The 25,256-nt window shown below is 34.4% G+C and overlaps 1 protein-coding gene across 3 annotated transcripts in view; it reads right to left on the bottom strand.

The window, feature by feature from the left end:
* LOC118913774 (cytochrome b5 reductase 4) overlaps positions 1-25,256 on the bottom strand; it is a 94,134-nt gene that overhangs the window by 20,441 nt on the left and 48,437 nt on the right. The window contains exons 5-13 of one of the 3 annotated variants that reach the window (XM_036888011.2): positions 22,702-22,731; positions 19,567-19,627; positions 18,100-18,157; positions 16,180-16,273; positions 14,520-14,552; positions 12,542-12,664; positions 11,080-11,109; positions 2,716-2,856; positions 1,138-1,290 (exon numbers count right to left, since the gene is read on the bottom strand). In XM_036888011.2, the coding sequence (XP_036743906.1) occupies positions 1,138-1,290; positions 2,716-2,856; positions 11,080-11,109; positions 12,542-12,664; positions 14,520-14,552; positions 16,180-16,273; positions 18,100-18,157; positions 19,567-19,627; positions 22,702-22,731 (723 nt within the window). The remainder of the gene's footprint in view (positions 1-1,137; positions 1,291-2,715; positions 2,857-11,079; positions 11,110-12,541; positions 12,665-14,519; positions 14,553-16,179; positions 16,274-18,099; positions 18,158-19,566; positions 19,628-22,701; positions 22,732-25,256) is intronic. The other 2 variants (XM_036888013.2, XM_036888012.2) reach the window with 2 other exon arrangements.

The raw sequence follows: 25,256 nt of genomic DNA, 5'->3' as shown, positions 1-25,256 counted from the left end.
GGGTAAGCTTAACTTTCAGAAAGCAACAAGTTTTCTTTAATTCCAAATTTTAGTGATGTATGTCACTGTTATCTTGATGTTCCTACCAATGCTGTCTTAGAAAGGGGAAGAACAGTTTTACCATTAGGCAAAGGCAGCAAAAAGTTGAAGATACAAAAAAAAGAGAAGAAACAGAAAGAGGATCAAATCTTAATTTTGATTTTACTGTAGTCTTCTAATAAATTCCTTCAAAGTACATTTAATGACAGCTTATTATGTGCCAACTGCTATGCTAGGTGTGGGAAATACAAAGAGAAGACAATCTCTTCCTCAAACTCAAGGTCATGTAAAGAGAGAATATTTTTATTCTTATCCTAGAGCTATGAACAAAGTGTTAGTTATTGGGGGGGGGGTGCAGTCCAGAGAAGGAGGGAGGCTTCACAAAAGAAGTGACTGTGTCTTTAAAAAAAGGTACTTGACAGGTAGAGAAAAGATTTATGACCATCCTGTGAGGCAACTGCATATACTATTGATGAGGATGACACACTTGTGAACTCTGAGTAGCACAAGTATTTTGTATAGAAAGAGATGAATCTGGAGAGATCATGGCAGTTTTTACAGGCCATACAGAGGACTTAATCATTAGGGAATGAAGACCCATCAGAGGTTTCAAAGCTTCAGAGCAACATGATTAAATCTATTCTCAGGGCAGGCTGGTGGAAGAACTGGAACATGCAGATAAAGAGACACCAGCCAGAGGCGACTGAGAGGCCAGGGAGAGGCCAAATGAGAAACGATGAAGGCCTGATCTTAGAGCAGGGCATGGGGGATAGAGAAGATCAAAAATCAGTGGGAGGTAGACTCCACAGAACTTAGGGGAGGACTGGATTGGGAAGGAGAAAATGGGAAGACTCCAGGATGACTCAAGTCTCCAGACTGGGTCAAGGACAAACAGTGATGCCACAAATAAGAAAGATGAGGAATAAGGGACTAAGGATGGGTTGGGTGCGAAAGAGAATATGATTTTGGCTGTAGACATGTTAACTGTAAGATATATGATCGACTCCCACATGGAGATAACCAGAGGACAGTATAACATGTGACCTAGTCTAGAACACAAATGAAGTTAAAAACAAAAACAAAACCAAAAATACTAACCAATTTGAAGATGATCAAGCTCTGGTGTGAAGAGTCCAGCAGGATAAATTTTGATCAGAAAGTAGATGTAATTATTGTTGAGAAGAGGTGGTTCCTTAAACTCTGAGATTAAGGAATCAGATACAGGTGTATATGGCTTCACAATTTCAGTACCTAAAAAAGTCATGACAAAGAAATTCAATTCTGAAAATCTAAAGCCCCGAATGAAGATGAAGCATACAATTTCCACGATGCTATCAGTATATATTTGAAACTGTATATCTAATGTATGTATAATTCTAAATGTATGTTCTATGTAATATATATATATATATATATATATATATATACCCAAACCTATGTATGCTGGAATAATTTTAACAAATCAATACTTTACCCATAATATAAACAATCTATTTTTATTAAGTGTGGCATCAGATGATAGGGATTTCTAGTAATAAATTTAGACAACCATCTACTCCATCAGCATATAAACTTTGCAATGGGATGCATCAAAAGTAAGAAGGTATTAACATAATTTTAATTATATATCACATTTTTAACAAGGCTACTGATAGCCAGTGGGATCATTTGAGTGTGAGAAAGAAAATTTCACTTTTTACTTTATATATTTTGAATTGTTTTAACATTTTAAAATATTATATATTACTTTGGTAACCGGAAGAAAAGAATGTTAATCCAACTACTTCCAAGACTATATTAAAAAATAGGGTAAAATCCATAAGAATTCATGCTATATTTCAGCTAGGCAAATTCCAAAGAAAAGGAGTCACCACACATTTGGAAGATCTCCTTTTTATACATGGTTCCTTGATATATGCAAAATTAATCTATCTGTAAATTATAATACATTGACAATAACTGCACTGAGGAAGATACCAGCTATTGAACGATGATCTGGCATTAGTGATGACAAAGAGAAAAGGTTGTAGTGCCACTGTAATATTCTGTATTCACCACATCCTGGCTGGGAGTCTGTTAGACGGGTGCTGGGAACACTATGGCTGACATGAGAATGTTGCCTTCTGTAGATTCAAAAGGCCAAGAAAATGTTGGGCATTTAAAACAAGCAAATGAGGTAATTTTAGGGTGAAATGAGGAAAAAAGAATTCATGCAGTGAGGAATATCTTTATAAAGCTGTTTATACTGGTGGCACATATGAGGAAATCATTTATAATACACCCACTCATTTTGAATTCTATAAATTCTGCTTCACAAATGACATAAGCATAAGTGGCTACTAAGAGATACTAGTATATATTTCTAGTAGCTGTCCTCAGGAAAGAACGTTTGTGTCTTCCCTCACATCTCTGCTAGGAATACACTGCAGTGCTGGTGTAACCCGCAGTGCTGGAATCTGCCTTGCAGCAATGTCTGTGCTCCCTGTGGTACTGTGGCACGGCTACAGCTCCAACATGGAGGAACACTGAGTCCACAAACCTAGATCTGGCTATCACTAAATCTAGCTCCCCAGAAACATTTACTAATAACCTACACAGTTACTTTCTAAAGGGATCTGTACTGATTTTGAACTGCGTATAAAAGAAAGTGCTGGCCCAAGCCTCTATTTCCCTTACCTGTGACAGTTAGTTTGAGGTAAACGTGTCGCCCAATCGGCACCTGAAGGTGAGTGCTCGGTGGCAGCATCCAGCAGAAAAGCTTCGTATCATGAGTGACATCCTCCTTGGAAATTAACTGGCACTTTCTGTAGTACAAATCTAGAGAATGATTCATTTTAATGTACTGATAAATAAGTAAAAAGTAATGTGAGACTCACTAGGCAAAAGCACAGACTCAGCTTTTGCTCTTCAGTGCATTTGAATTTCACTAAAATGCCTATAAATTTTTATAATTCATCGTATTATGAAAATCGTACAGTGTTAACTTTTTTCATTTTATTTCCTGAGATACCCATTTCCTAAAACCTGTAAATACCTTTATAATTTGAAAAGCGAACTTTATAAAATGAGTTTTACTTCCTCATGTCTGTTACAACAGATGAAAACCATTACATTCTAAGACATTAAAACCTCATTTATTTCTCAACTTTTTAAATAATTCTATTTTTATATTTATATTTCAAGCCTTATATTAACAGCCATATAATTAAATTATAGACGTGAAAAATATTTGATAACCAACAAAACTACACTCTAAATTCTTTTCTTACAGAATAAAGAAGTCCTAAAACTCAATTACTTAAGGTTTAACATTATTAGCACTATTAAATAATTATAGAAATATTTCTTTGATAAATGCAGGAAAAACATAATTATGTCTTTCTGTTTGTGTATAGGTATTATACACTTACATAAACTGTAGAACAGTTTAATTGTCAAAAATGATTAAGACAAAAAATAAACTTTTAAGTTTAAGGGTAAGTTTTGATTTTTCTGGAAAATTAACTCAAATGAGAAACTAAAAATGCCAAGTTTGTGGTACTAATACACAAATAAACAAAAGGCATCAAGTATTTCTATGAATACTGGAAATATTTTAAATATCTCAAGTTTAGGAAATATTATTTATATACACACAAGAATAAAATAATACCATTTTGATTGAAAGAACTTATTACAAAAGTTCTGAAAACATTAATATTTTTACTTGTAAATTCTCTTTGGGATGTAAGCAGCACATCAGAGTGAACTGATGATATTGGTGTGTTTTGTTACTTCCTCTCCTATAAAACAGCATTTATAGAGATGTAAAGGAATCAGCTCCAATAAAACATTTCTTATCCTAATTATTCTCTTTTTTTTAAAACCTAAAAGTATTTAAGTAGGTACAGAAAGATTTATTACAGATCTTAGGATATGAAGGCCCAACATCTAATAATCAATAATTAATTAATGGAAAACTGAAATTCACTAAGAATCCTAAGAAATCATTTTGTCTGATTTTATCCAATTTATCTTCTTCCCTTGTCCCTTTTGGCCCCCAAATACCCAGTCACTAAATCTTTCCACCTGCTACTATGGTATCTCAGAATGCACATAAGTTCAGAGTGCATCACTACACACCCAAATCAAGGGGCGTTAGTCAAGTCATCTAATTTTAGTGCCAGGGCATAGCATGGACCAGATTTCAGCTAAGGGAACAACCCAAGGTTATCCTGGCAGACCTCATCCAGTATTAGACAGACACAGGATCAAAGACATAGGCTCACCCACAAGGAGAAATGAAGGTTCAAATGATCTTATCCCTTCCCTTCTAGGACCCAGAGGAAACTACAATCAGAGACCCACATACTTTATGTCTAAACATTTACAAGTTATAAATCAGATGGATAACTCTTACATAAAATATGTCCTATGCCATATCTTGAAATATAAGTTCGCAATCTTCTGGCAGGCTAGGTTCAAAATCAGGATTCTTAAACTCTTCAGAGTTCCATGCAGGAAAATGGCAGAGGGACGAGAGACTGACGATGGCCTGCCATGCTCTCTTCTCACCCCGGCTCTGTCTGACACTGGCTGGAGCCTTATGTGGGTGTGATTAAGCTCATCCACTTGCTCTCCCCAACAACAGCCTTGATCACTCCTTACATACAAATGGATTAGGGGCCCTTTGGGCAGGGGTCCAGGTACCTGGATTGCAGTGCTGAGGGAAAGGGGATGAACTCCAGGGGGACATTTCCTGGCCTTGCACAGACTTCCCCCTGTTGATGCCAGGGTTCTTGTTCAAGAAGCTGAAGAATGAGCTTCACAAACACTCAAGGTAGGAGAGCAAGGTACAGGCTTTTATTTAGAGATCAAGGGAGAGGAAAGAGCTCCCGGCTCACGCCAGGAGGGGAAAAGAGAGCCAGTAGTGGTGCGGTGTCTAGGGGGTTTTATAGGCAGTTGAGGATTTTTTGTGAACATGAAAAAACTTAGGGGTGGGTGTGGACTTGCATCACCTGCCCTGTCCTCAAGGTGGGCTGGGTCATAGTCTGATTGCCAGGGCTGACAGTGGAGTCAAGGGTTATGCTGATACCCTTGCAGGATACTCAGCATTCCAGGCCAAGTTGCTCCTGGCCTTTTGACCGTTAACTGATCTCACTGAAGATGTCTATATCTTTTACCCTAGAGAATTAGTGTGACCTTGACTTTGCATAATGCTTAGCACAGAATTTCAATAGGGACTTCTTTGCCCATTGTTACATTGCTCTGACTGTAAATACTCCACCCTGCTTTCCCCCCCTCCGCCACCCCCCCCAGGCCCTCACCCTACTCTGACTACACCCACCGTCCCTGTCTCACTGTGTGGGGGCTGTGGCGGGACGAAAGCCTGGTGGAGTTCTCCATGTGCGACAGCCAGGACAGGGGCACATTTGCCTGCACCAAGGGCCACAGTGCTTTCTTGCTATCAAATGCAGTGCATGTTATTCTAGCGACTTTACTGCTGGATGAAGAGGTTCACCTTCTGACTTGACAATTTCACCTCTAACATTTGCCAGAAAGGGTTTGCTACACTAAGTATGCATCTCTTCAATTATACTTAAAACATAAAGAAACCCTGGGTTACAGTGATTTACTGACTTTCCTTGTTAGTTAACACAGAATTCTTGCTACTTAACACCACAGAGATGTTTCAACATCTTACCTATAAAAGTCTGCCATAGTTTCAAAAGAACATCCTGGCTATAGGTTCTACATGTTTTAAGAAAAAGTTAATGTTTTCATCTCTCAAGTGCACTGAGGAGACATCACAGACAGACAGAACTGCAGCACATGAGGAAAGAGGGGTTCAAAGCAGATGTGCCAACTATTCCAGTCTGGACAAGGCCATGCAGTGTCAGGTTTTTTGGCTTTGTAAGTATAAATAATATTCAAGAAAATGAGAAATTGAAAATAAATATAACATGGTGAAATAAAAATGTAAGGCAGAAAAATTTCTTCCCCCAAAACCTAACCTCTTTTAACAACATACATACATTATTACTTGGGGTAATACTGAAATACTGAGGATAATATAATAAATTTGGCCTAGATTTTCTTCTTTTTGAAAAGACATTATATTTTTTCCTTTGAACTTCAGAAGACTAAAATATAGACAAAGTCCTCAGTGGCAGACAGAACAGAAAGCGAACAGTGGACTAGGAGTCTGCACTGCCTTCAATCTGGCCTTCAACTCCTACTTGAACTCAGTATACTTTTAAAGCACCTATCCACCCTTACTTCCCCTACTAAAACAGAAGCTTCAGAAGTTAAATAGCTGGCCTAGGGATTAGAGTTTCTTGCCCCAGGTCAGTGGCCTTGTTCAAAAAGTCTAAGTTCCAGAGTAGCATATAGTTCCTTAGTGTTTTCCTTCTTGTTTTAACTATTTCAGTTCAAGCACAAATATTTATAGATTATCCTTTCACCCTTTACAATTCTCTAGTACTTTATGTTCAAATTAAAGAACCAGTTCAGCAAGTCAAGACTCATCCAGGTATATCCTTCTTGAATATCCCCATTCTTTATTGTTGTGATCAACCGTATTTTTTCTTAGCAGTCTTTACTACTTCCAATTACCAAAATTTACTTACTTGCTAATTTGCAATCTATCTTTACTCACTTACTCCTCCATAATCTTCCTGAACCAACACAGAGCAACCAACCAGTTAGTGAGACTACACACTTAAAAAAATACAGTCTATGGAAAAGAAACAACTCAAAAACATACAAACATCTATAATATTAAAAAATATATTGACATACATACCTAGTTATGCCTAAACATTAAGAAACACAACCTACAGCCATTCAATTCAATAGACATCCCATTTAGAGTCTGTCACAGTTCACCAAGTAGAGACCAGGCTGATTTAGCCTTGATGACTGTCTATTTCTGCCAAGACAGTGACCTTGATGAGCAATGAACTTGCCTGCAGGGATGATGTTCAAAACACCTGGGTACAAACTATTTTCAAACACTGTACAGATGTTTAACATTTTGACTACTGATAAAATAATCCAAATTCACAAAACCATTAGAGTATCTTCCTATACTGAAGAAACAACAAAATTTGAATTATATACTTTTAAAAGAATTATAAAACTGCAGTTAATTTGTTTTAAAAAATTATTCAGCCTTTTCACTAATTTTTATTTAGGCTGCCATCTAATCTCTGGTAGTATAGTTTTACTATCCTCATCCAAACCACTCTTGTATATATGAATAAGAATACAATCACAATATATTCAAACACTAGAGATACTAAATATTGATTCATATATTGCGGTAAAACATAATGAAGGAGAATGCTCAAAGACGGAGAATTTCCATATATGATTTTTAAGTTAGTATTATCAAGTTGACAGCTAAGCACAGATTCCTTTCTGTTTTAGCTATTATTGTTAAAAATACTCCTAAAGGGTATTAAGATGTTTTACTACCTCAGCTAATGTGAACTGAATATTGCAAGGTGAGTGGAGAGTTAAACGTTAGTGTTAAACTAGGAGAAAGGCAACTCTTCCCTTAAGTCTAGATTCAATGGGGCCTTAGACACAGCATTTAGCAAACTGTCACTAAATTTGAACATCTCCATACCTATCACCTTTCCTTTCATATTCCATAACTAATTCAGCCAACATTGTATACTGAAGTGCCTAAATCACCTGAACTCTAAGTTTTTAAACTTTTTCTATTATCTTTTAATAAAGTACATAGTTTCTTACTCAGTTACAGTCTGCTCCACCTATTCTGTGTTTCCTCAGATTTCATGTTTGGGCCATTCTGATAGAAATGAAAGTAAGATAGCAAGATGCCAAAGTTGTATAGTTACGGTGCAAGCAATAACTTTATACCTATTAGGTAGAGGAGGTAATTTAGAGATTAAAGCATAGTGAAAGTTTTATTTGCTATCCACAATACTTCTTCATTTCTAGTAATGGTGAATACTTATTTTAGGCAGCAAAGAAACATGGATACACACACAGGCAAGGGTTTGGGAGAGGTGAGGATGGTTCTTTCTATACCTGTAAGAAGATCGGTCATTGTAAAAACAACCAAACTGCCTGTAGAATCACAAGCCCTACAATTAAATGACCATTTACAGTGTGTTGATAGACACATTTGCAAGTAGACAGTACCTCACTGTGTGTGTGTGTGTGTGTGTGTGTGTGGGTATGGTTTCACAGTTAAGAAGCTCTGATGAAAGTATAAGTCAAACCATGCAAAACTACCAGTTTTCTATGTTAAAAATATTATTAGCAATTTCATACAATTCAACTTAAAAAGACAGTTACAGATGACATATATTTAATTTAAAATTTATAAATGGCTGCTGACATCAAAATTGTGACACATTTTTAAAAAAACCTTGTTTACAATTTTGTATTCCAAGACTCATTTACTGAGTTTTTTGTCAACAAGTCTTTAAAAATACTTTTGTCTTGTGATCAGTCTCTCTACATTTCAGGCAATCGTAATTAAAATAAAATTTTAGTTTGGGTGCAGAGATAGTAGTAACCCAATTATCTTTTAGTTTCTGTCCCTTAATAGACAATATCCTCAGCCATATCCACAACTCATACACACAAGTCATCCCTGGGGAGAAAAAAATAATTGGAAATATCCAACTTACAAATGGTAGTCTGGTTCCATTAATACAATTTAAAATAACACTCATTACATTTGGATTAAAGTTAAAAATGAAGGAGTTCCTCTTCTCTGATTATGTTCTTTATATATTTTAATTTTTCATGTAAGTAAACTCTAGATTCAACATGAGAAGGTATTGCATTAAATGCCTTCAACTTATGTTTATTTTCAAACTAAAATTCTTTTAGTTAAGAAATTTCAACAGAAGGAAGCCAGCATGCTGATATCAATAAGTCAATAATTTTATTAACACATACTGAAAACCTAGGAACCATTTGATGGACTACAAACAACTGAAGTTACTGACAGCAACTTATTTATAATACTCAGGATGTTAAGTATCCAGCTTTGTTAGCAAATAAAATAATATACAGTTTTAGTCATAATTTAAGGAGGGGAAAGCACAAAGAAGAAATTATCTTTGCTAATTCAGTCAAATAAATAAAAATATCCCTGAAATTCTGAGTCATTTTCCAAAGTGAAAACCCTAGTTCACTGAAAGTAAATGTCTGGCTCCAATTACATCCAAGAAAGCTAAAGTTCACTTATTAAAGCCATGGTGGTTCACGACTCAATCAGAGATTCATGGCAGGGACAAGAGTTCACAGAGAGCCTCAGGAAACCACAGCGAGACTTAAGCAGTGTTCATGCTAACAATTTCCAAATGGAGGTCAGCCCTGGTTTTGGTTCTCAGTATCATTTATTTCTAGAACTTAGCTTTTATCTGGTTTGTATGATTTTTCAATTACTATATAGATAATTTCAGGGCAAGAGATATCACTTTTACCTCTTTCCATTTTTATTATCTTCTCTCCTCTTTTGATCTGCCAGATCACACTATTATTTCTCTATGTTCTTTCAGACCTCCTGCTCAGTAAAATTAATCTTTTTGACCTTTTCCTACTTATGGCTTACATTTTTCTTTTTCTACAACCTGCAAAAATGCCTGGCACAAGTACCCAGTAACAATTTGAAGCTCTAGCTGGGAAACCCTCCATAGTTATTGTTGTTTCTGTTGTTTTGAAACATGATTTGAAATTCATCTACTGCAGCCATTCATTCAAGATCAAATTCGTCTGCATATGCTCACTTCAGGTTACCTAAAAAATATATTCAGTTTGTACTACATAACTTGCCCTGGTTGGTCTGTTTCTTTATAAAAAAGTATTCCTTAATATCATGTCAGTGTATGTTACTCCTTCCACATGGGAAAATAATTTATGATGCCTTTTGCTTCATATCACAGTGTCTAAAATAGCCTTCTATACACAATGTGTACTTAAAATAAGGTTACCTGATACTTTTCTGAAATTAAAATATTACCCACAAGATAAAAACTCTCAACAAAGTGAGTACAGAGGGAGCATACCTCAACAGAGTAAAGACAATATATTACAAGCCCACAGCTAACATCACACTCAACAGCGAAAAGCTCAAAGTTTATCCTCTACAATCAGGAATAAGACAAGGATCCTTACACTCACCACTTTTATTCAACATAGTACTGGAAGTCCTAGTCAGAGCAATTAGGCAAGGAATATACAGGTCATCCAAATCAGAAAGGAAGAAGAAAAACTATTTGCAGACCACATCATATTGTATATAGAAAATCCTAAAGACTGTCAGAATAAATGAATTCAGTAAAGGTACAGGATATAAAATCAATATGCAAAAATCTGTTGCATTTCTACACCCTGATATTGAACTACCAGAAAGAAAAATATAGAAAACAATCCTATTTACAACTGTATAAAAGAATAAAATACTTAGAAACAAATTAATCTAAGGAGGTGAAATTCCTATGCAGTTAAACTATAAGACATTGATGAAAGAAACTGAAGATAACACAAACAAATGGAAAGCTATCCCATGCTCATTGATTGGAAGAATTAATATTGTTAAAACGGCCATACTACCTAAAGCAATCTGCAGATTCAGTGCACTCCCTATTAAAATTCCAGTAACATATTTCACAGAAATAGAACAAGCAATTCTAAACTTGTATGGAACCACAAAAGACCCCCAAATAATCAAAGATATCTTGAGAAAGAAGAACAAAGCTGGAGGTATCATGCTCCTTGACTTCTAACATAGTTATTTAACTATGTTATTATTATTCTAACATAGGTATAATAATCAAAATGATATGGTGCAAAATAGACATAGAGATCAATGGAACAGAATAGAGCCCAGGAAAAAAAACCCCATGCATATATGGTCAAAACATTTAAGACAAAGGAGGCAAGAATATATACAATGGGAAAGGACCATCCTTCAACAAATGGTGCTGGAAGACTGGACAGACACATGCAAAATAATGAAACTAGATACCATTTTACACCACACCCAAAAGTAACTCAAAGTGGATTAAATACCTGAATGTAAGATCTGAAGCCATAAAAAACCTAGAAGAAAATACAGTCAGTAAGCTCCCTGACATCAGTCTTAGTGATGATTTTTTAGATATGATTCCAAAAGAAATGGCAACGAAAGGAAAAAATAAACAAGTAGGACTATATCAAACTAAAAGACTTCTGCACAGTAAAGGAAACCATCAATAAAATGAAAAGGAAACCTACTGAGTTGGAGAAAATATCTGGAAAGTATGTATCTGATAGGGTTTAATATCCAAAATATGTAAAAATAGAGAACTCAATAGCAAAAAAACCAAACAATCCAGTTAGAAAATGGGCAGAGGATAAGAAAAGGCATTTTTCTAAGGACAACATAAAAATGGTCAACAGGTATATGAAAAGATGTTCAACATCACTAATCATACAGAAAATGCAAGTCAAAACCACAGTGAGATATCACCTTATAAATGTTAGAATGGCTATTATCAAAAAGATAAGAAATAATGAGTATTGGCAAGGATGTGGAGAAAAATAACACTTGTGCAGTGTTGGTGGGAATGTAACCTAGTATAGCCACTACTGAAACCAATACAGAGGTTCCTCAAAAATTAAAAATAGAACTATCATATGATCCAGCAATTCTACTTCTAAGCATTTAACTGAAGAAAATAAACAAAAAAACATAATTTGAAAAGGTACACGCACCTCTACGTACCCTGCAGCATTATTTACAATAGCCAAGATATGGAAACAACCTGCATGTCCAGTGATAGATGAATGGATAAAGAAGATGTGCTATACACATACAATGGAAAACTATTAAGCCATAAAAAAGATTGAAATTTTGCCATATACAACAACAAGGATGGACCCTGACATCATTATGCTAAGTGAAAAGAGTCCGGCAGAAAGACAAATACTGTATGCTCTCATTTACATGTGGAATCTAAAAAACAAAAAAAAACAAACAAAAAACTAAGCCACAGATACAGAGAACAGACTCGTGGTTGCCAGAGGCAGGGGGTGGGAGGGGAGACATGAAATGGGTAAAGGGGTCAAAAGGTACAAACTTCAGCCATAAAATAAGGAAATCATAAGGATGTAATGTCCTGCAATGGTGACTATAGTTATAATACAGTAATGTATATTTGAAAGTTGCCAGAAGAGTATGTCTTCAGTACAAGAAAACAATTTTTTGTGTGACTATGCACAGTAACAGATGTTAATTAGACTTACTGTGGCAATAATTTTGCAATCTATACAAACACTGAATCATATGTTATACACCTGAGTAATAAAATGTAGTATGTCAATTATGTCTCAATTTTAATAAAAGGTGGATAACAGACATGATTTCTCTTTTGAAATCTTAGTGGTGATACAAAGACACTGTGGCTCATACCACAATGGCTTTCCAAACTTGTTAATGTGCCATTAACAACAATTTCATGAACACAGGACTAAAAATAACAGCATAGCATACCTCTATCTTTCTTTGGAATAAGTGAATTATGATTCTCCCGGGGATGACCAAGACATTTCCAAGAAGTATTCTCTTTTTTCTTTAGGACAATCTCTATTTTTCCCACATTCTCAACAACCCGCACTGAAAAGAAGATAAACACTAAATATAAGACTTTATTGTAAAAACAATTTTCTCAAATAGCTTAAATGTTCCAATCTCATACAAATGATATTGATCATAAGTAAGATAAACAAGATTTTATATATGTAGTCATAAAAATTGTTTATGTCATATACAGTGTTAAATACATCTTAATTTATTTTAGATTCAGATAACTTCTTTAACCTAGTTTATCAATAACCAAACTAATATGTATTGCAAGTTTTCATATAATCTTAACTATAGCCATGGCAGTTAATTAAGGCAGCTAAAAAAAGGAGAGGGGGGCTAACATATACAATTAGCCATTGAATGGACTCACAAAAGCAAATTTAATTTATACCTTTTTAACATTTCTTAAGTTGGGATCTGAGTTCTTATGAGTGAATTCAACAGATCAATACTGAGCCTAATAAACACAGAAAAAGCCTCAGGAGAATGAGTCCTTATAAAGGGCATATGAATCTTTAATAATTAAAAACCTTTTAGATTACCTTTTTATTTTTGGTTGATTAAAATAAAATTCTAAAAATAGTTTAGAATATGGATATAATAATAAAATACAGGTTTTTACACAGATTAAATTTTATGAATGGACTGTACTTTTAAGGACCTAAAGAGTATTTAATTTTGTCTTTAGAAACATCTGTTCTTCCTTACTTGTAAACAGGTAATTCAGTAGCAATTTAACAACTTTTAAGACAGTTGAATGAATTCAATTTAATGAGCACTGATATGCACTGATGTGAAGCTTAACAAAAGTAAAAACATGGTCCTTGAGTTAAAAGAGCTTAATTTATAAACTTTTCAGAGCTTACTATGACACACAGAAAAGGGAAGGCAAAGAACAAATATTAAGGTACTCTGACGATACTTGAAAAAAGAAGCCACATGTGCATTTTAGAAAATGTATGTATGTGTGATATTATTCAACCTTAAAAAAGAAGGAAATTCTGCCATTTGTGACAGTACAGATGAACCTGGAGAGCATTATAGTAAGTGACATAAGCCAGACAGAGAGGTTGCCAGGTACTAGGAGGTGGGAAGAAATGGGGAGATGATGGTAAAAGAGTACAACCTGTCACTTATAAAATGAATAAGGTCTGAGGATTGAATGTACAACATTGGGAGTGTAGTTGGTAACACTGTATTATACAACTGAAATTTGCTAGTAAGACAGTGGAATTAAGTGTTCTCACCAAAAAGAAAAGGTAAATATGTGAGGTAATGGATGTGTTAACTTGATTGTGGGAGTCCTTTCACAATAAATATATACATCAAATTATCACACTGCTCACTTTAAATATATTATAATTTTGTCAATTATACCTCAAAAAAGCTACAAACAAAAGACAAAAGAACAAGAAACCTTCATTCTCTGATAAGCCTCCTGTTGTTAAGCATCAGTGTAAACCCCACAGTGTGCATTTATATGCAGTAATATTCATAATTTAATATGTTGTCAACATTTAAACATATATAAAAATATACACATAAGAACAATTTGTCTGGTCTAGTGTATTTCTGCAAGCTGGATATCAGGCATAGTGCCGAGCTGAGGAAGGAAGGAAGAATGCAAGAGAGAATTGTTTTCTAAGGAGAGAAAAAGGAAAGGGTAAAGAGAGAAAAGGAACAAGGCAAAAGAAAAAAGGGAAGTAAAACCCTGGAATCAGAGGGAAAAGAACACACTTAAAAATTAGTATAATTGTTTATAAAGAAAACTTAACACATTTGTTTTGCAACATGAAAATGGACATATGAAAAATAAGACAAATACTGATTCCCCCCACCCTGCCCCATGTGTGTACACATACATAATTATTTTTTGGTAGCTTACCAGAAAAATCTTCATGAATCTCATGGCTTAGCTCTGGAAAAGAAAAATAAATTTACTTAAAATCTTACTTCAATTCATACAATATCATATAAGATATTTTAAGTGGCTATTTTAAATGGTTCTCTTATGCACTATTTCAAATCTCTTAAGATAAGAAAAACATATTCTGAGCACAAACAAAAATGTTGAGTCAGATTATTGAAATATACTTCAAGTTTTCCATTTCTCTCTCTATTAATAAAGAACAAATACTCAATTGCCCACAAGTGGTTGGAAACCTACACTAGTCTAAAGTATGGTCTTTAGGTATGGCCAGTATGGACTGACAATCCTACAGCACAGGGAGGGAGGCAGCACCTGAGGCAGGATGCTCACGTATGCGCACATATGTGATTCCCTCCAGGCTTGGGTCTGGCTCTGTCTGTCCTGCTTACTGTGCTTGCAAGCTGAGTACTCATTCAGTTACTGAAAAAAATTACTGAGTATATATGCTATGTTTTCTGAAGGTGTTACGGATACAATAGTTAGTGAAAAAGAAAAGCCCCTACTTTACGAAGTTACATTCCAGAAAGGGGAGATATTTTTGCAAATATCTGCGCAAATTTCACTGTGTTAACAAAGTTATCTGGAACTCACAATTTTCATTATTTTAGTCCTTTCAATCCAATTATCAGCAACCCAAGTTTCATATTTTTGACTGTGGAATTTTTGTTTCTTTTTTATATGTGTGCTAGATATAGTAAGCTACAGTGTGAACACAATTATCCACAAAGTATTTGAAACATAAGAAATGCTGGCACAAAGGTTTTACTTCAAAATCATGACATCACTTCTGAAAAATGTATACTTTTCTAGATATCTGAGAGTCTGGTTAAAACCCTCCCATAAGAGGCAATATACACTAGCTCTTACGTTAACAAAAAATAGAACAGGATATATTTCTGAAAGAAAGGATTAAGATTTGAGGTTGATTAACGAATGGGGAAAGTAGGAAAAACATTTATCAACTCTGATCAAATTCAGGACTAACGGTACTGCATTAATATAGTAAAGTACTGAGCAGAACCCTGAGTCAGCTAAGGTCTGGAGAATTTCAATCTGTTTTGCAAAAGTAAATGAAATGTTCTTTACAAGAGAATACCTACTTAAAATAGTTTCCTTGTTTTTGTTTTATTTCTACCTTATAGAATAAGATCACCTTCATAAAAGGAGAAAAGGGTGAAATCCTAGAGTCATTATGGGTGAAAAATGGATTAAGGATCTGTCATCTTTGATTCCAGATTTTAGTTGTGACTTCTTTCTCTGAGAAACCTGTAATCTTTGAAAACACACTGAAATGGCCAATGTTTGACAGGCCTCCAGAGATTTGTTTGTAGGTGCCAAGTAAAAGAGACTTATAAAGCTAGGCCAATAAATATTTCTTCCTACTATTATTGATTTTGATTGCAATTAATCATTTAAACTTGGGATAGGTAAGGTTGTGCTGCCATTTGCTAGCACTTTTTTAGTTTAAGGAAAGAGGAAAAAATTGATCCTCAAATAATAAACTAAAGTGACAAGATCAGGTAAAATATTACAGTTACCTAGACTATAGACCAAGTTATTGACATACTTAAAGGAAATTGGAGTTGTTTCCATTAATAAATATTAAAGTACTTACCAATATATATGAGAAACGAATGATCCTGAATAATTGTTTCAGCTCTAAAGGAACCATCCTGATGATCAACTATGACTGAGTCTAAACCGATATCCTTAAACAGAAAGCAAAAAGAGAAAGATTAGAAAGTAATTTTTCCCCCAAACTTCTGCAACTATACTTTTAAGGTGATTATTGGAGGTTCATATGACACTTCATTACAGAACCCAAAAGCTAAATAAATTTTACCCACATCTTCTCTCTCATACAATCCAGTTGTCCTTCAAAGCACAACTTTAACAAATAGACAATTAAAATGTTAATTTCTTGCATGTAAATCGGAATTTGAGAGGCAGGAAAGACTATACTGCTGTGACTGAGTATGCTTAAACCACAGTGAGGTTCAGTTGCCCTCTTGAAACTAAAATTAAGGAGTTAATTCATTTATTAAGTATTTATTAAGTATCTACTTTATTTGCAGCCCTGTCTTAGAATTCAGGGATCTAATGATGGGCCAGGTACATACATACATACTTGGCTTTTGTGAGGCTTCTTTCCTCGACCAACAGGGAAGTCCTATCTTTTTAACATTTTTTTTTTGTCTATTTGTCTTTGTTAAATAATTTACCTTACGTACTCATCTCTAAGCCCTATGTATAAAGGACTGTCTAAAATATTTCTTGGTACCTAGGTGCTCAATAAAATTTGTTGAATAAATTTGGAAAAACAATTAGCATCAGACCAGAAGCCAACATATCTATGTTCATTTTAATCTTTCCATTACTGTGTGATGCTGGCAAATGACACAACCTCTCAACCTCAGCTTATAAAAAATTTAATTAACTAACAAAATTCTAAGTGTCTCTAATTTCTTACATAGCCTTGTTTTGGTGCAAGTTATTTTGGTACCTATCATTTATACCATACACTGAACACATTATTCCAGGTAGAAAACTTCCCCCTTCTCTTTGTCATCCATCCTGTGCTTCACTGACACCACCCGTGGGAGCAGACCCCAACCTCCTCAGGCCCTGCCCTCTTGGTTTCGGATTGTGTGATGAGGAAACAACAACGAGAGAGAGTGGAAGGCCGGACAAGCAGTGCCTCTGGCCCTGGTCACTCTTGCAGAATAGTCAGAGCTGCCACAGTCAGAGGCACTCACCAGCACAGAGGGGGTTCTGCTACTATAGAAGTAACATGCATTCGCAGAAATTTCTAGCACCACCAGAACTTATCTTTAAATCTACATGGTTCCCCAAGGGTGGGAATCTTGCCAATTGCTGGAAGATGTGTTTGGAGATGTAAGTTGTCTGCTTATTTACCTGACTTCCCTGTTGGGTGAGGAAAGAATCCTCACAAAAGCCAAGTATGTATGTACCTGGCCCATCATTAGATCCCTGAATTCTAAGATAGGGCTGCAAATAAAGTAGATACTTAATAAATACTTAGTAAATGAATTAACTCCTTAATTTTAGTTTCAAGAGGGCAACTGAACCCCACTGTGGTTTAAGCATACTCAGCTACAGCAGTATAGTTTCTCCTGCCTCTCAAATTCCCATTTACATGCAAGAAATTAGTTCTTATGGTGAAGTTACCTGGGATTATCATTTTTGTTATCCATGCTTTAAAAAAAAAAGTCACAGAAAGTACATAAAATACTTCCTAGTCTAGCCTTTTTCTAAGAGACTAGAGCATGGTTGTTAAAAGCATATTCTTTGGAGCCAGCCTACTTTGGTTCAAAATGCTACATCTGCCAGCTGTGGTGTAACTTTGGATATATTACTTAATCTGTTTCCTCATCCATAAAATAGGAACAACATAAGGATCTACCTCATAGACTTACTGTAAGTTACACAAGAAGAGTGCTTAGAAAAGTACCTGCACATAGCTAAGATTTATTGAGTATTTACTTTTTTTTCCTTATTTTAAAGATGAGCTTACCTTCTGTTTGGTATATATGACAATGGTGACTAAAGAGTCTGTTTGGAACCAGTCATAGCTGTAAAATATTTTAAAAAATGAAGTTATATTGACAATCATATGCATTAATATATTAAATCATTAAATATATGATCTAAAAATATATATGACCTAAAAATATAAAGTATAACTTAAAATATAACTATATGACTTAAACATATGGCTTAAAATCTATAGTTGGACATATATTTCTCTAGGTAGACATTTTTCTAAATTATGAGTGGTCTTACCGTTATATACTGGTAATTATTTCCAAATTTAAAATACCCATACTTCCTGTATTTCAACTTAGATAAAAGCAAACAATATCTTTGGCAAGACACTTTTTATAAAAGTTACACATTTCTAAAATTTTCTTTTATCAGAGCAATAACATATTTTCCTAAGGATTATGATGAAATCTCCATGTATAATTTATTACCTTCATTCCTCCCTGTCACAAATATATTATTACTCAAGAAATTAATTCATCAAAGTTGGTTAATGAGTCAACAGTAAAACTTAAAGTAAAACTAAGTCTTCTGTTTTGCAATAATTGTTGAGCAAACTGATACTATTTTTGCACTTATTACCTACAGATAGATACCCATAGGTAAATCCTAGAGTAGGTATCTTAGGCCTTTAACTTAAAATTGTATATGAAATAATTTAACAGATTTAACAAATACAGCAGGATGCTGCTGTTATAATACAGATTAGTGGTGGTGGGGGGAAGGTGGAAAAAACTACCAAGAATACACATAACCCTGAGGATTTTTGAAATGTCATCGACAAAAATATATATGGATTGTTTAATTTACTATAAGACCATCAGTGTGCAATAATACATTTTGAAGGATTTCCACTAAAATGATAAAATTGATAAACTAGATATATAAAAAATCAAAGTTGAATAAATTATAGTATGGTGTTATGATGGAACGCAGACAAAATATGCTTTTTCAGAATATTTAATGACAGGAAATTGCTCATAGAATACAATGTAGTACTAATATTACCAAAATAGAATAATATGGAAATAGGTATTATATGAATCAAATGGGGTAGAATAAAGCAAATATTAAGAGTATAGATTTAGAAGTGATGGGTTACAACTGATTTTACCACTTTCTTTTGTATTTCTCTACATTTTCCAAGTTTTCTATTGTAAATGTGTATTTTTTAACCAGAAAAAATATTTTTGAATTGTTTTATAAAATTGAGGTGTTTAAAATAGATCAAACTTCAGTTATGTCAAAAATTTATGTTTATAGAAAAGCTCATTTTCTAACAATGCCTGAAAAATGAGGCTTTACAGTTTTTATGTCAAAGAAGCATGATTAATATAATAAGCAATAAATCAAACCCAGGGCTGTTTCATGTTTTTAAGTGTGCACATTTTGGTACAGAACTGACTTAGCTTTAAAAAAGTAAAACAAAAATGCATACCTTGGAGAACTAGGACCTTCTTTGGCAAATGTATCTGTCACTTGGCTCTGGGGAAACATGCCTTCACAAAGAAAAACAAACAAACAGCCACAATTCATCTAGACAGCACTTTTCTTCCCTTCTTTTTCTTGTCAGTAAATGTCTAACTGAAATATTATAAAAGGAAACAAATCATAGAAGTATTACTTAATGAATTTTAATGAACTATTGGAGCCAGCACCCTCCTGTGCCCCCTAAATCATTACCCTGACCCCAAGAGTAAACCCTTATTCTGACTTTTAACATCATGATTAGTTTTTGCCTGTATCTGACCCTTATAAAAATGGAATCATATGTTCTCTTTTGGTGTGGCTCTTTTTGTCCTGCATTATAGACATTGCAGTTTTATGTGAACTAAGCATGACTGATAGTAAGCAATAAATCAATCCTAGAGGTTTCTGAGATTTTATCCATGCCGTTGAATGCATCAGTAGTTTGTTCTCTTTTATTACTGATTGTTTTACCATTGTATAGATATACCAGAATTCATTTATTCTCCAGTTTATGGACATTTAGATTCCCAGTTTTGGGCTATTCTGCATACTGCTATTATAAATATTGTGTATGTACATGTACATTCTTAACATATATCCTCATTCCAAAGTGGTTGTACCAACTCATATTTTTTATCAGAAGTGTCTGAGAGTTCCAGTTGCTTCACAATTTCACTGACAGATGGTGTTCTGTCTTTCCACCTTAGTTATTCTTCTGGGCATGCATCAACACTGCATTTTAACAGCCCACTGAAACTGTGGTTTTCAAATTGTTTTAGAAAACTCTGAGACACAGAAGAACTTTGGAGATTCTATGAACACTAAGTATTTTCCTCTTACAACAGGAGTGCACTGTTTATATCTCTAAGATTTAGTTTGGCAAAAAAAAGAATACTGCTACTAAAAAACTTTTGAAAATCACTTCTTCAATTATATTTCTATTTCTCAAGCTGTGCAGGAAAAGAAATTTGTGTTTAGTCTCTGGTGAATGTTGGAATTCTCAAATTGAAAGTCACAGTTAATTACATAAAGTTAGAGATGGGAGGTACCTCTGAGAGAAGCTAATTTAGAGGTTTTCAGGATTCTTTCCAGCACAAAAGCTTCAGTTTAAACCCAAGTCTAAGTGCAGCATAAATTGTTAAACAGCCATATTTTTTGGAGGAGCTGATCATGAGCCCTGAGCTCAAGCCTCACTTACTCAGCTTCCATCTCTAACCAAGTAATGCTGCAGAAAATTAATTTTCAGATAAACAAAGGAAGACTCAGAAACATGACATGACAAAGACGAAGTTATGAACCAACTAGCAGTGAGCCCTAAGGAAGGATGTTCTACCACAAAACAACAGGTATAACAAAAAGACTACAATAATTAAAATGTATTTTTTTAAATGACAAAAAACAAGAAAAGATAGCTTACTGAATTTATGAGAAATGTTGAAAGATGTTTTATTAAGAGATTAATGGCCTTTCTCTTTTGGAGGCATCTTCAATGTATAAATAAAAAAATTAACACATCATAATCTAACAATTTATGTATGAAAAAACTATCAACAGGATTCATTAGTCATTAGTTTTGATCTGATATTATCTAATTACAACCAGGAAATCTGGACTTGATATCAGTGTCACCACTGAGATCTTATGAAAAACAGTGTTTCCTCTTTCTCAAATTCAAACTAGCAATGCAATCTGCCCTGCAGTCTCTCATGAGAGAGCAAATGAGATAATTTTCAAATGTTCTTTAAAACTATACTTTTATATAGTTTTAAAACTATATTTGTGTATCACACAAATATAACTTGGTAAAATGGAACAATGTCATACAGGCTCTGAAATGTGTCATTTCAACATCTGCCAAACAGAACACCTTACATAATATCCTTCTAGAAAAGATGAAGGAACCTGCAGTGAATGTGGACTAAAATAATTAACTAGTTATGTAGACTGAATGAACACAAAAGTGCTAATGAACTGTTATCAGTTTGAAGGGATCAAGTTTCTAGTATACTACTATAGTAGTCTATCTCATTCAGTATTTTAAACAATTGTCTGGATAATGACACAGAAGGCAGGTAGTTCATATCTGCAAATACACAGACTTCGGCAAATATGAGAAGCAGCTAATAAATACATACATAAAATAATCTTCCAGGATCCAAGGTCCCAAGAGGTACCTATGCTGGCCAGACCGGCTGGAGAGTGAGTGTTACATTCCATTCTTACGGCCACCTTTAACTGAGATATTAAATGCAGTGTATCCAAAGGAAAGCAACAGGAGAGTAAAGGTTCTAGAAGCCATACGTGGTGGGAAAGGAAAGGCCCAGTCCATCAGTAATTAGTCTTTATATAAGGGTTGTTTGCCTAGATTTACAATGAAGTCAAACATCAGATGAATCCTAAGATTGGTCCTTCATTTAATGCAGTGATGTTTACTATCAGACAAAAAACTTCAGGTGTTACATCACAAGTTCCATAAATTAGTCTACAATACAGACTGTTTCCTCAAGTTAAAAAAGAAGAGGTAATTCATCTAGAATTCTAGCTTGTTAGCTGAGTTTCTATAATTTTCTATTACAAACAGGGAGAAAAAAAACTATTTCTATTTTAATAATATAGTTTAGTCAGAGCAAGCCCATGCATTTCATGAGTCAGTACTGACCACCACACCATACTTTTCGGGTGCTAGGAGATATGTCAGTCTTAACTCTAAGTCATACTGAATAGCTAAAGATTGAGCTGCTGAGCTTGGAGAAGAGTAGGTTAACAGGCTGCTCAGCACCTGTATGCAAACACTGGAGATGAGCTCCACGCCTGAGGTGACTTGTTCAGTTTTGCTTCTGAGGGTGGAACTAATCACTCTTAAGTATTCAAACTGAGGGCAGAGGAACAGTTTCAGGGACGTTACAGAAGGGACCACTGTAAAAGTAATGGCTGGAATAAGGAATCTGTAAATTTCTGTCAAATTCTCTAAGTTTAGGCAAGTAAAAATATCTTTTGTATTAAAAAAGCCCTAAATATCCCAGATAATTCTATGAAGCAATATGGTACATAATCATGTGACTGTGATTGATTTTTCTTTTTACTATAAATTTATATAACTTACCATTTAAGACTTTCTTTTCTTCACGGTAGTCTGTATAATGAATGGTTTAGAAAAAAAAGTCAGGTAAGAACATTTTAACACTAAAGAGAATATCGGTTAGTAGTACTGATTTAAAGATAACACCCCTTTTCTTGAAAGGCTTTCTTCTAAGGCCTGAGGAGAGAAATGAGTCTAATAAATAGGTGCCCTCCCTACATTTCAAATAAGTAAATTTTATGTCTGAAGATTGCCAGGCCTTTTTTCCAGGTGTCTCCCAGTTTTAGTGGGCTTTTTCTACTTCTCTAGACTTTTTTTTTTTCTAGTATCTTAGTTAAATCACATTCCAAATTAGTCAAAATTATCCAGAATTTGTTAGATTACATTTTATAAATGAAACATGTTAACAACCCAAAAGAAAGACACCTTATTATCTTTCTCTTTTATCTACGTCAGTACTTATAGTGACTGTTGTTACTCCAGACTTAAATGGCAAGAATGCCGAAATATGCTAAGACCTTCACTTGTATATATAATGTACTTACTAGTGTTGCAAACGGAGAGAAATTTTACAGGCTTTTCCTTCAGGATGGCACCCAACTCACAAATCTATCTTACACCTTGATCGCCACAAGTGCTATACCATATGGGTAAAATAAAATGCTTGGCAAGTTGTCAGAGTTTAAAGAACAAAACAAAACAAAAAAAGAGTAACAACCTAACACAAAATATCCATGTAGTAACCTGACAGACATCACTTGTTAAGATGACATCACTTTTTATAGAAAAATAAACCAAAGTGCTTAAATAAAAGTTTTCAAATTTTTTATGTTCTGATTTTCAATCAACCAGAGATCCCATAAATACTTCCACTTTGCTCACCTATCATAAAATGATCATGATTAAGGAGGCCACATGACCATTCTTTTTGTTTAGTTTCCCCATTTTTCCAAAATAATTTCACAGCTAAAAGGGATCTTAACAATACAGCAAATTATCATCTGATCCCATCACTTGAGACTGAAAATCAGAGGTCAGAGACTTGAATGAAATCCATAGCAATTCAGCAGCAAAGCCAAGATTAGACTTCAGTCCCTTTGAAACTTGGCACTAAATTTTATACTGTGCCATTGCTAGAGTTACTACTACCTGAAGAGACAAAACACCTAAAACCATTTACATTATACCTCAAAATGAGCTTTGTTCATCAAATGCCAGATAAAAATCTAGCCATTACAGTTGGTATCCCCTCTTGCTGATTTACTTCATTCAGTCAGTTGCATCTGTCTTTGCTGCTGCAGTTGTGATTATTTTAGAACAGCACACTCTGAGACATAAGTAAATCTATTTTCAGTGTACCACATAGTTGGCAGTTTAATGAATCTCACTTATCATGTAAAATAATTTGTCTCTATCTCAGAGTCTCACAGATTTTGAAAAAATTGCCCTAGGTAATTTGTTTCTAAGAAAAAATATGCATTACTCATATGATTTACTTCCTCCCTGGTATGAGCTGATTTGAACTATCAGACCTTTCTAGATCCTGCTAACTCAGTAATTTTTTCCCTGAGTCTTTAATACAAGAAGTACCAGTAGGAAGAGAACTTCTATTTAAATGATCTTAAAAACCTCTAGTAGTCTATTTCTGCAACTCTTTACAAAAACTGAGTCATAGAAAATACACTGTTTTTCACTAATAAGCATATTTATAGCTGAATCATTTTAGTCACATGAGATACTTTCCTCTCTGACAAGCAATCTATTATTCTCTCTTAATAACTCCCATTATTTGGTTTGCTTCATGGCCAAGAGAATTTGTATTTTCTTATAATGTTGGTTAAACTGCGTTACTCTGACAAGAACCTCTGTTTTCTGGAGAGGTCAGAGTCATTTCAAAGTTTAGCACTGTGATCTATCAGCATTCTACTCTTCTTTGGTAAAAGGGCTAGCTGAGGACTTCAAATTGTGACCCAATCTAGTTTACCTCTGCTGAGTGGGGCCACAGGAGGTTTCCCGGGGATAAAGAAAGAAAAATTCTGTCTTACCAGTATGCTCATTGTTTTAATAAACAGCTGCTGATCATCATCTTAATAGGGATAGCAACATATATGAAGCCATTTGGATAAAAAGTTAGGAGAATATAAATATATATTCAGTTTGCTTATACATGCAAAATGATAATTTGGAAGGATTCACAATAAAAGTAGTACTGTGGTTACCTTTGTGTGCATGGGAGGGAAAAAGGGTAGATAGGAGACAGAGGGATGAGAAGGGCATTTCCCATTCTTGACTCATGTGAATGCATTACTTACTCAAAAATTAAATAAAGTGAATTAAAAATAAAATGTCAATATGTTCTTTTTCATACCATGTGATAAATACCTTAAAAGAGGTATGAAAGCATAGAGGGGGGCATCTTTACTTGGAAGGAATGTGAAAGAACTCCATTAAGGAAGGAATAGTTTAGCTGCATTTTGAAAATATATAGGCATTTTGTCAGGCAACCCTAAAAAAAAGCATTCTAGGAAAACAATGCTAAGCATTTATATTTGAATGTTTTACATTTATTTTGTAGTTAC

This window comes from Manis pentadactyla, chromosome 12 (assembly GCF_030020395.1).
Source record: "Manis pentadactyla isolate mManPen7 chromosome 12, mManPen7.hap1, whole genome shotgun sequence".
Lineage (NCBI taxonomy): Eukaryota > Metazoa > Chordata > Mammalia > Pholidota > Manidae > Manis > Manis pentadactyla.
The sequence above is the reverse complement of the archived record's forward strand: the minus strand, read 5'-3'. Positions and strand labels throughout refer to the sequence as shown.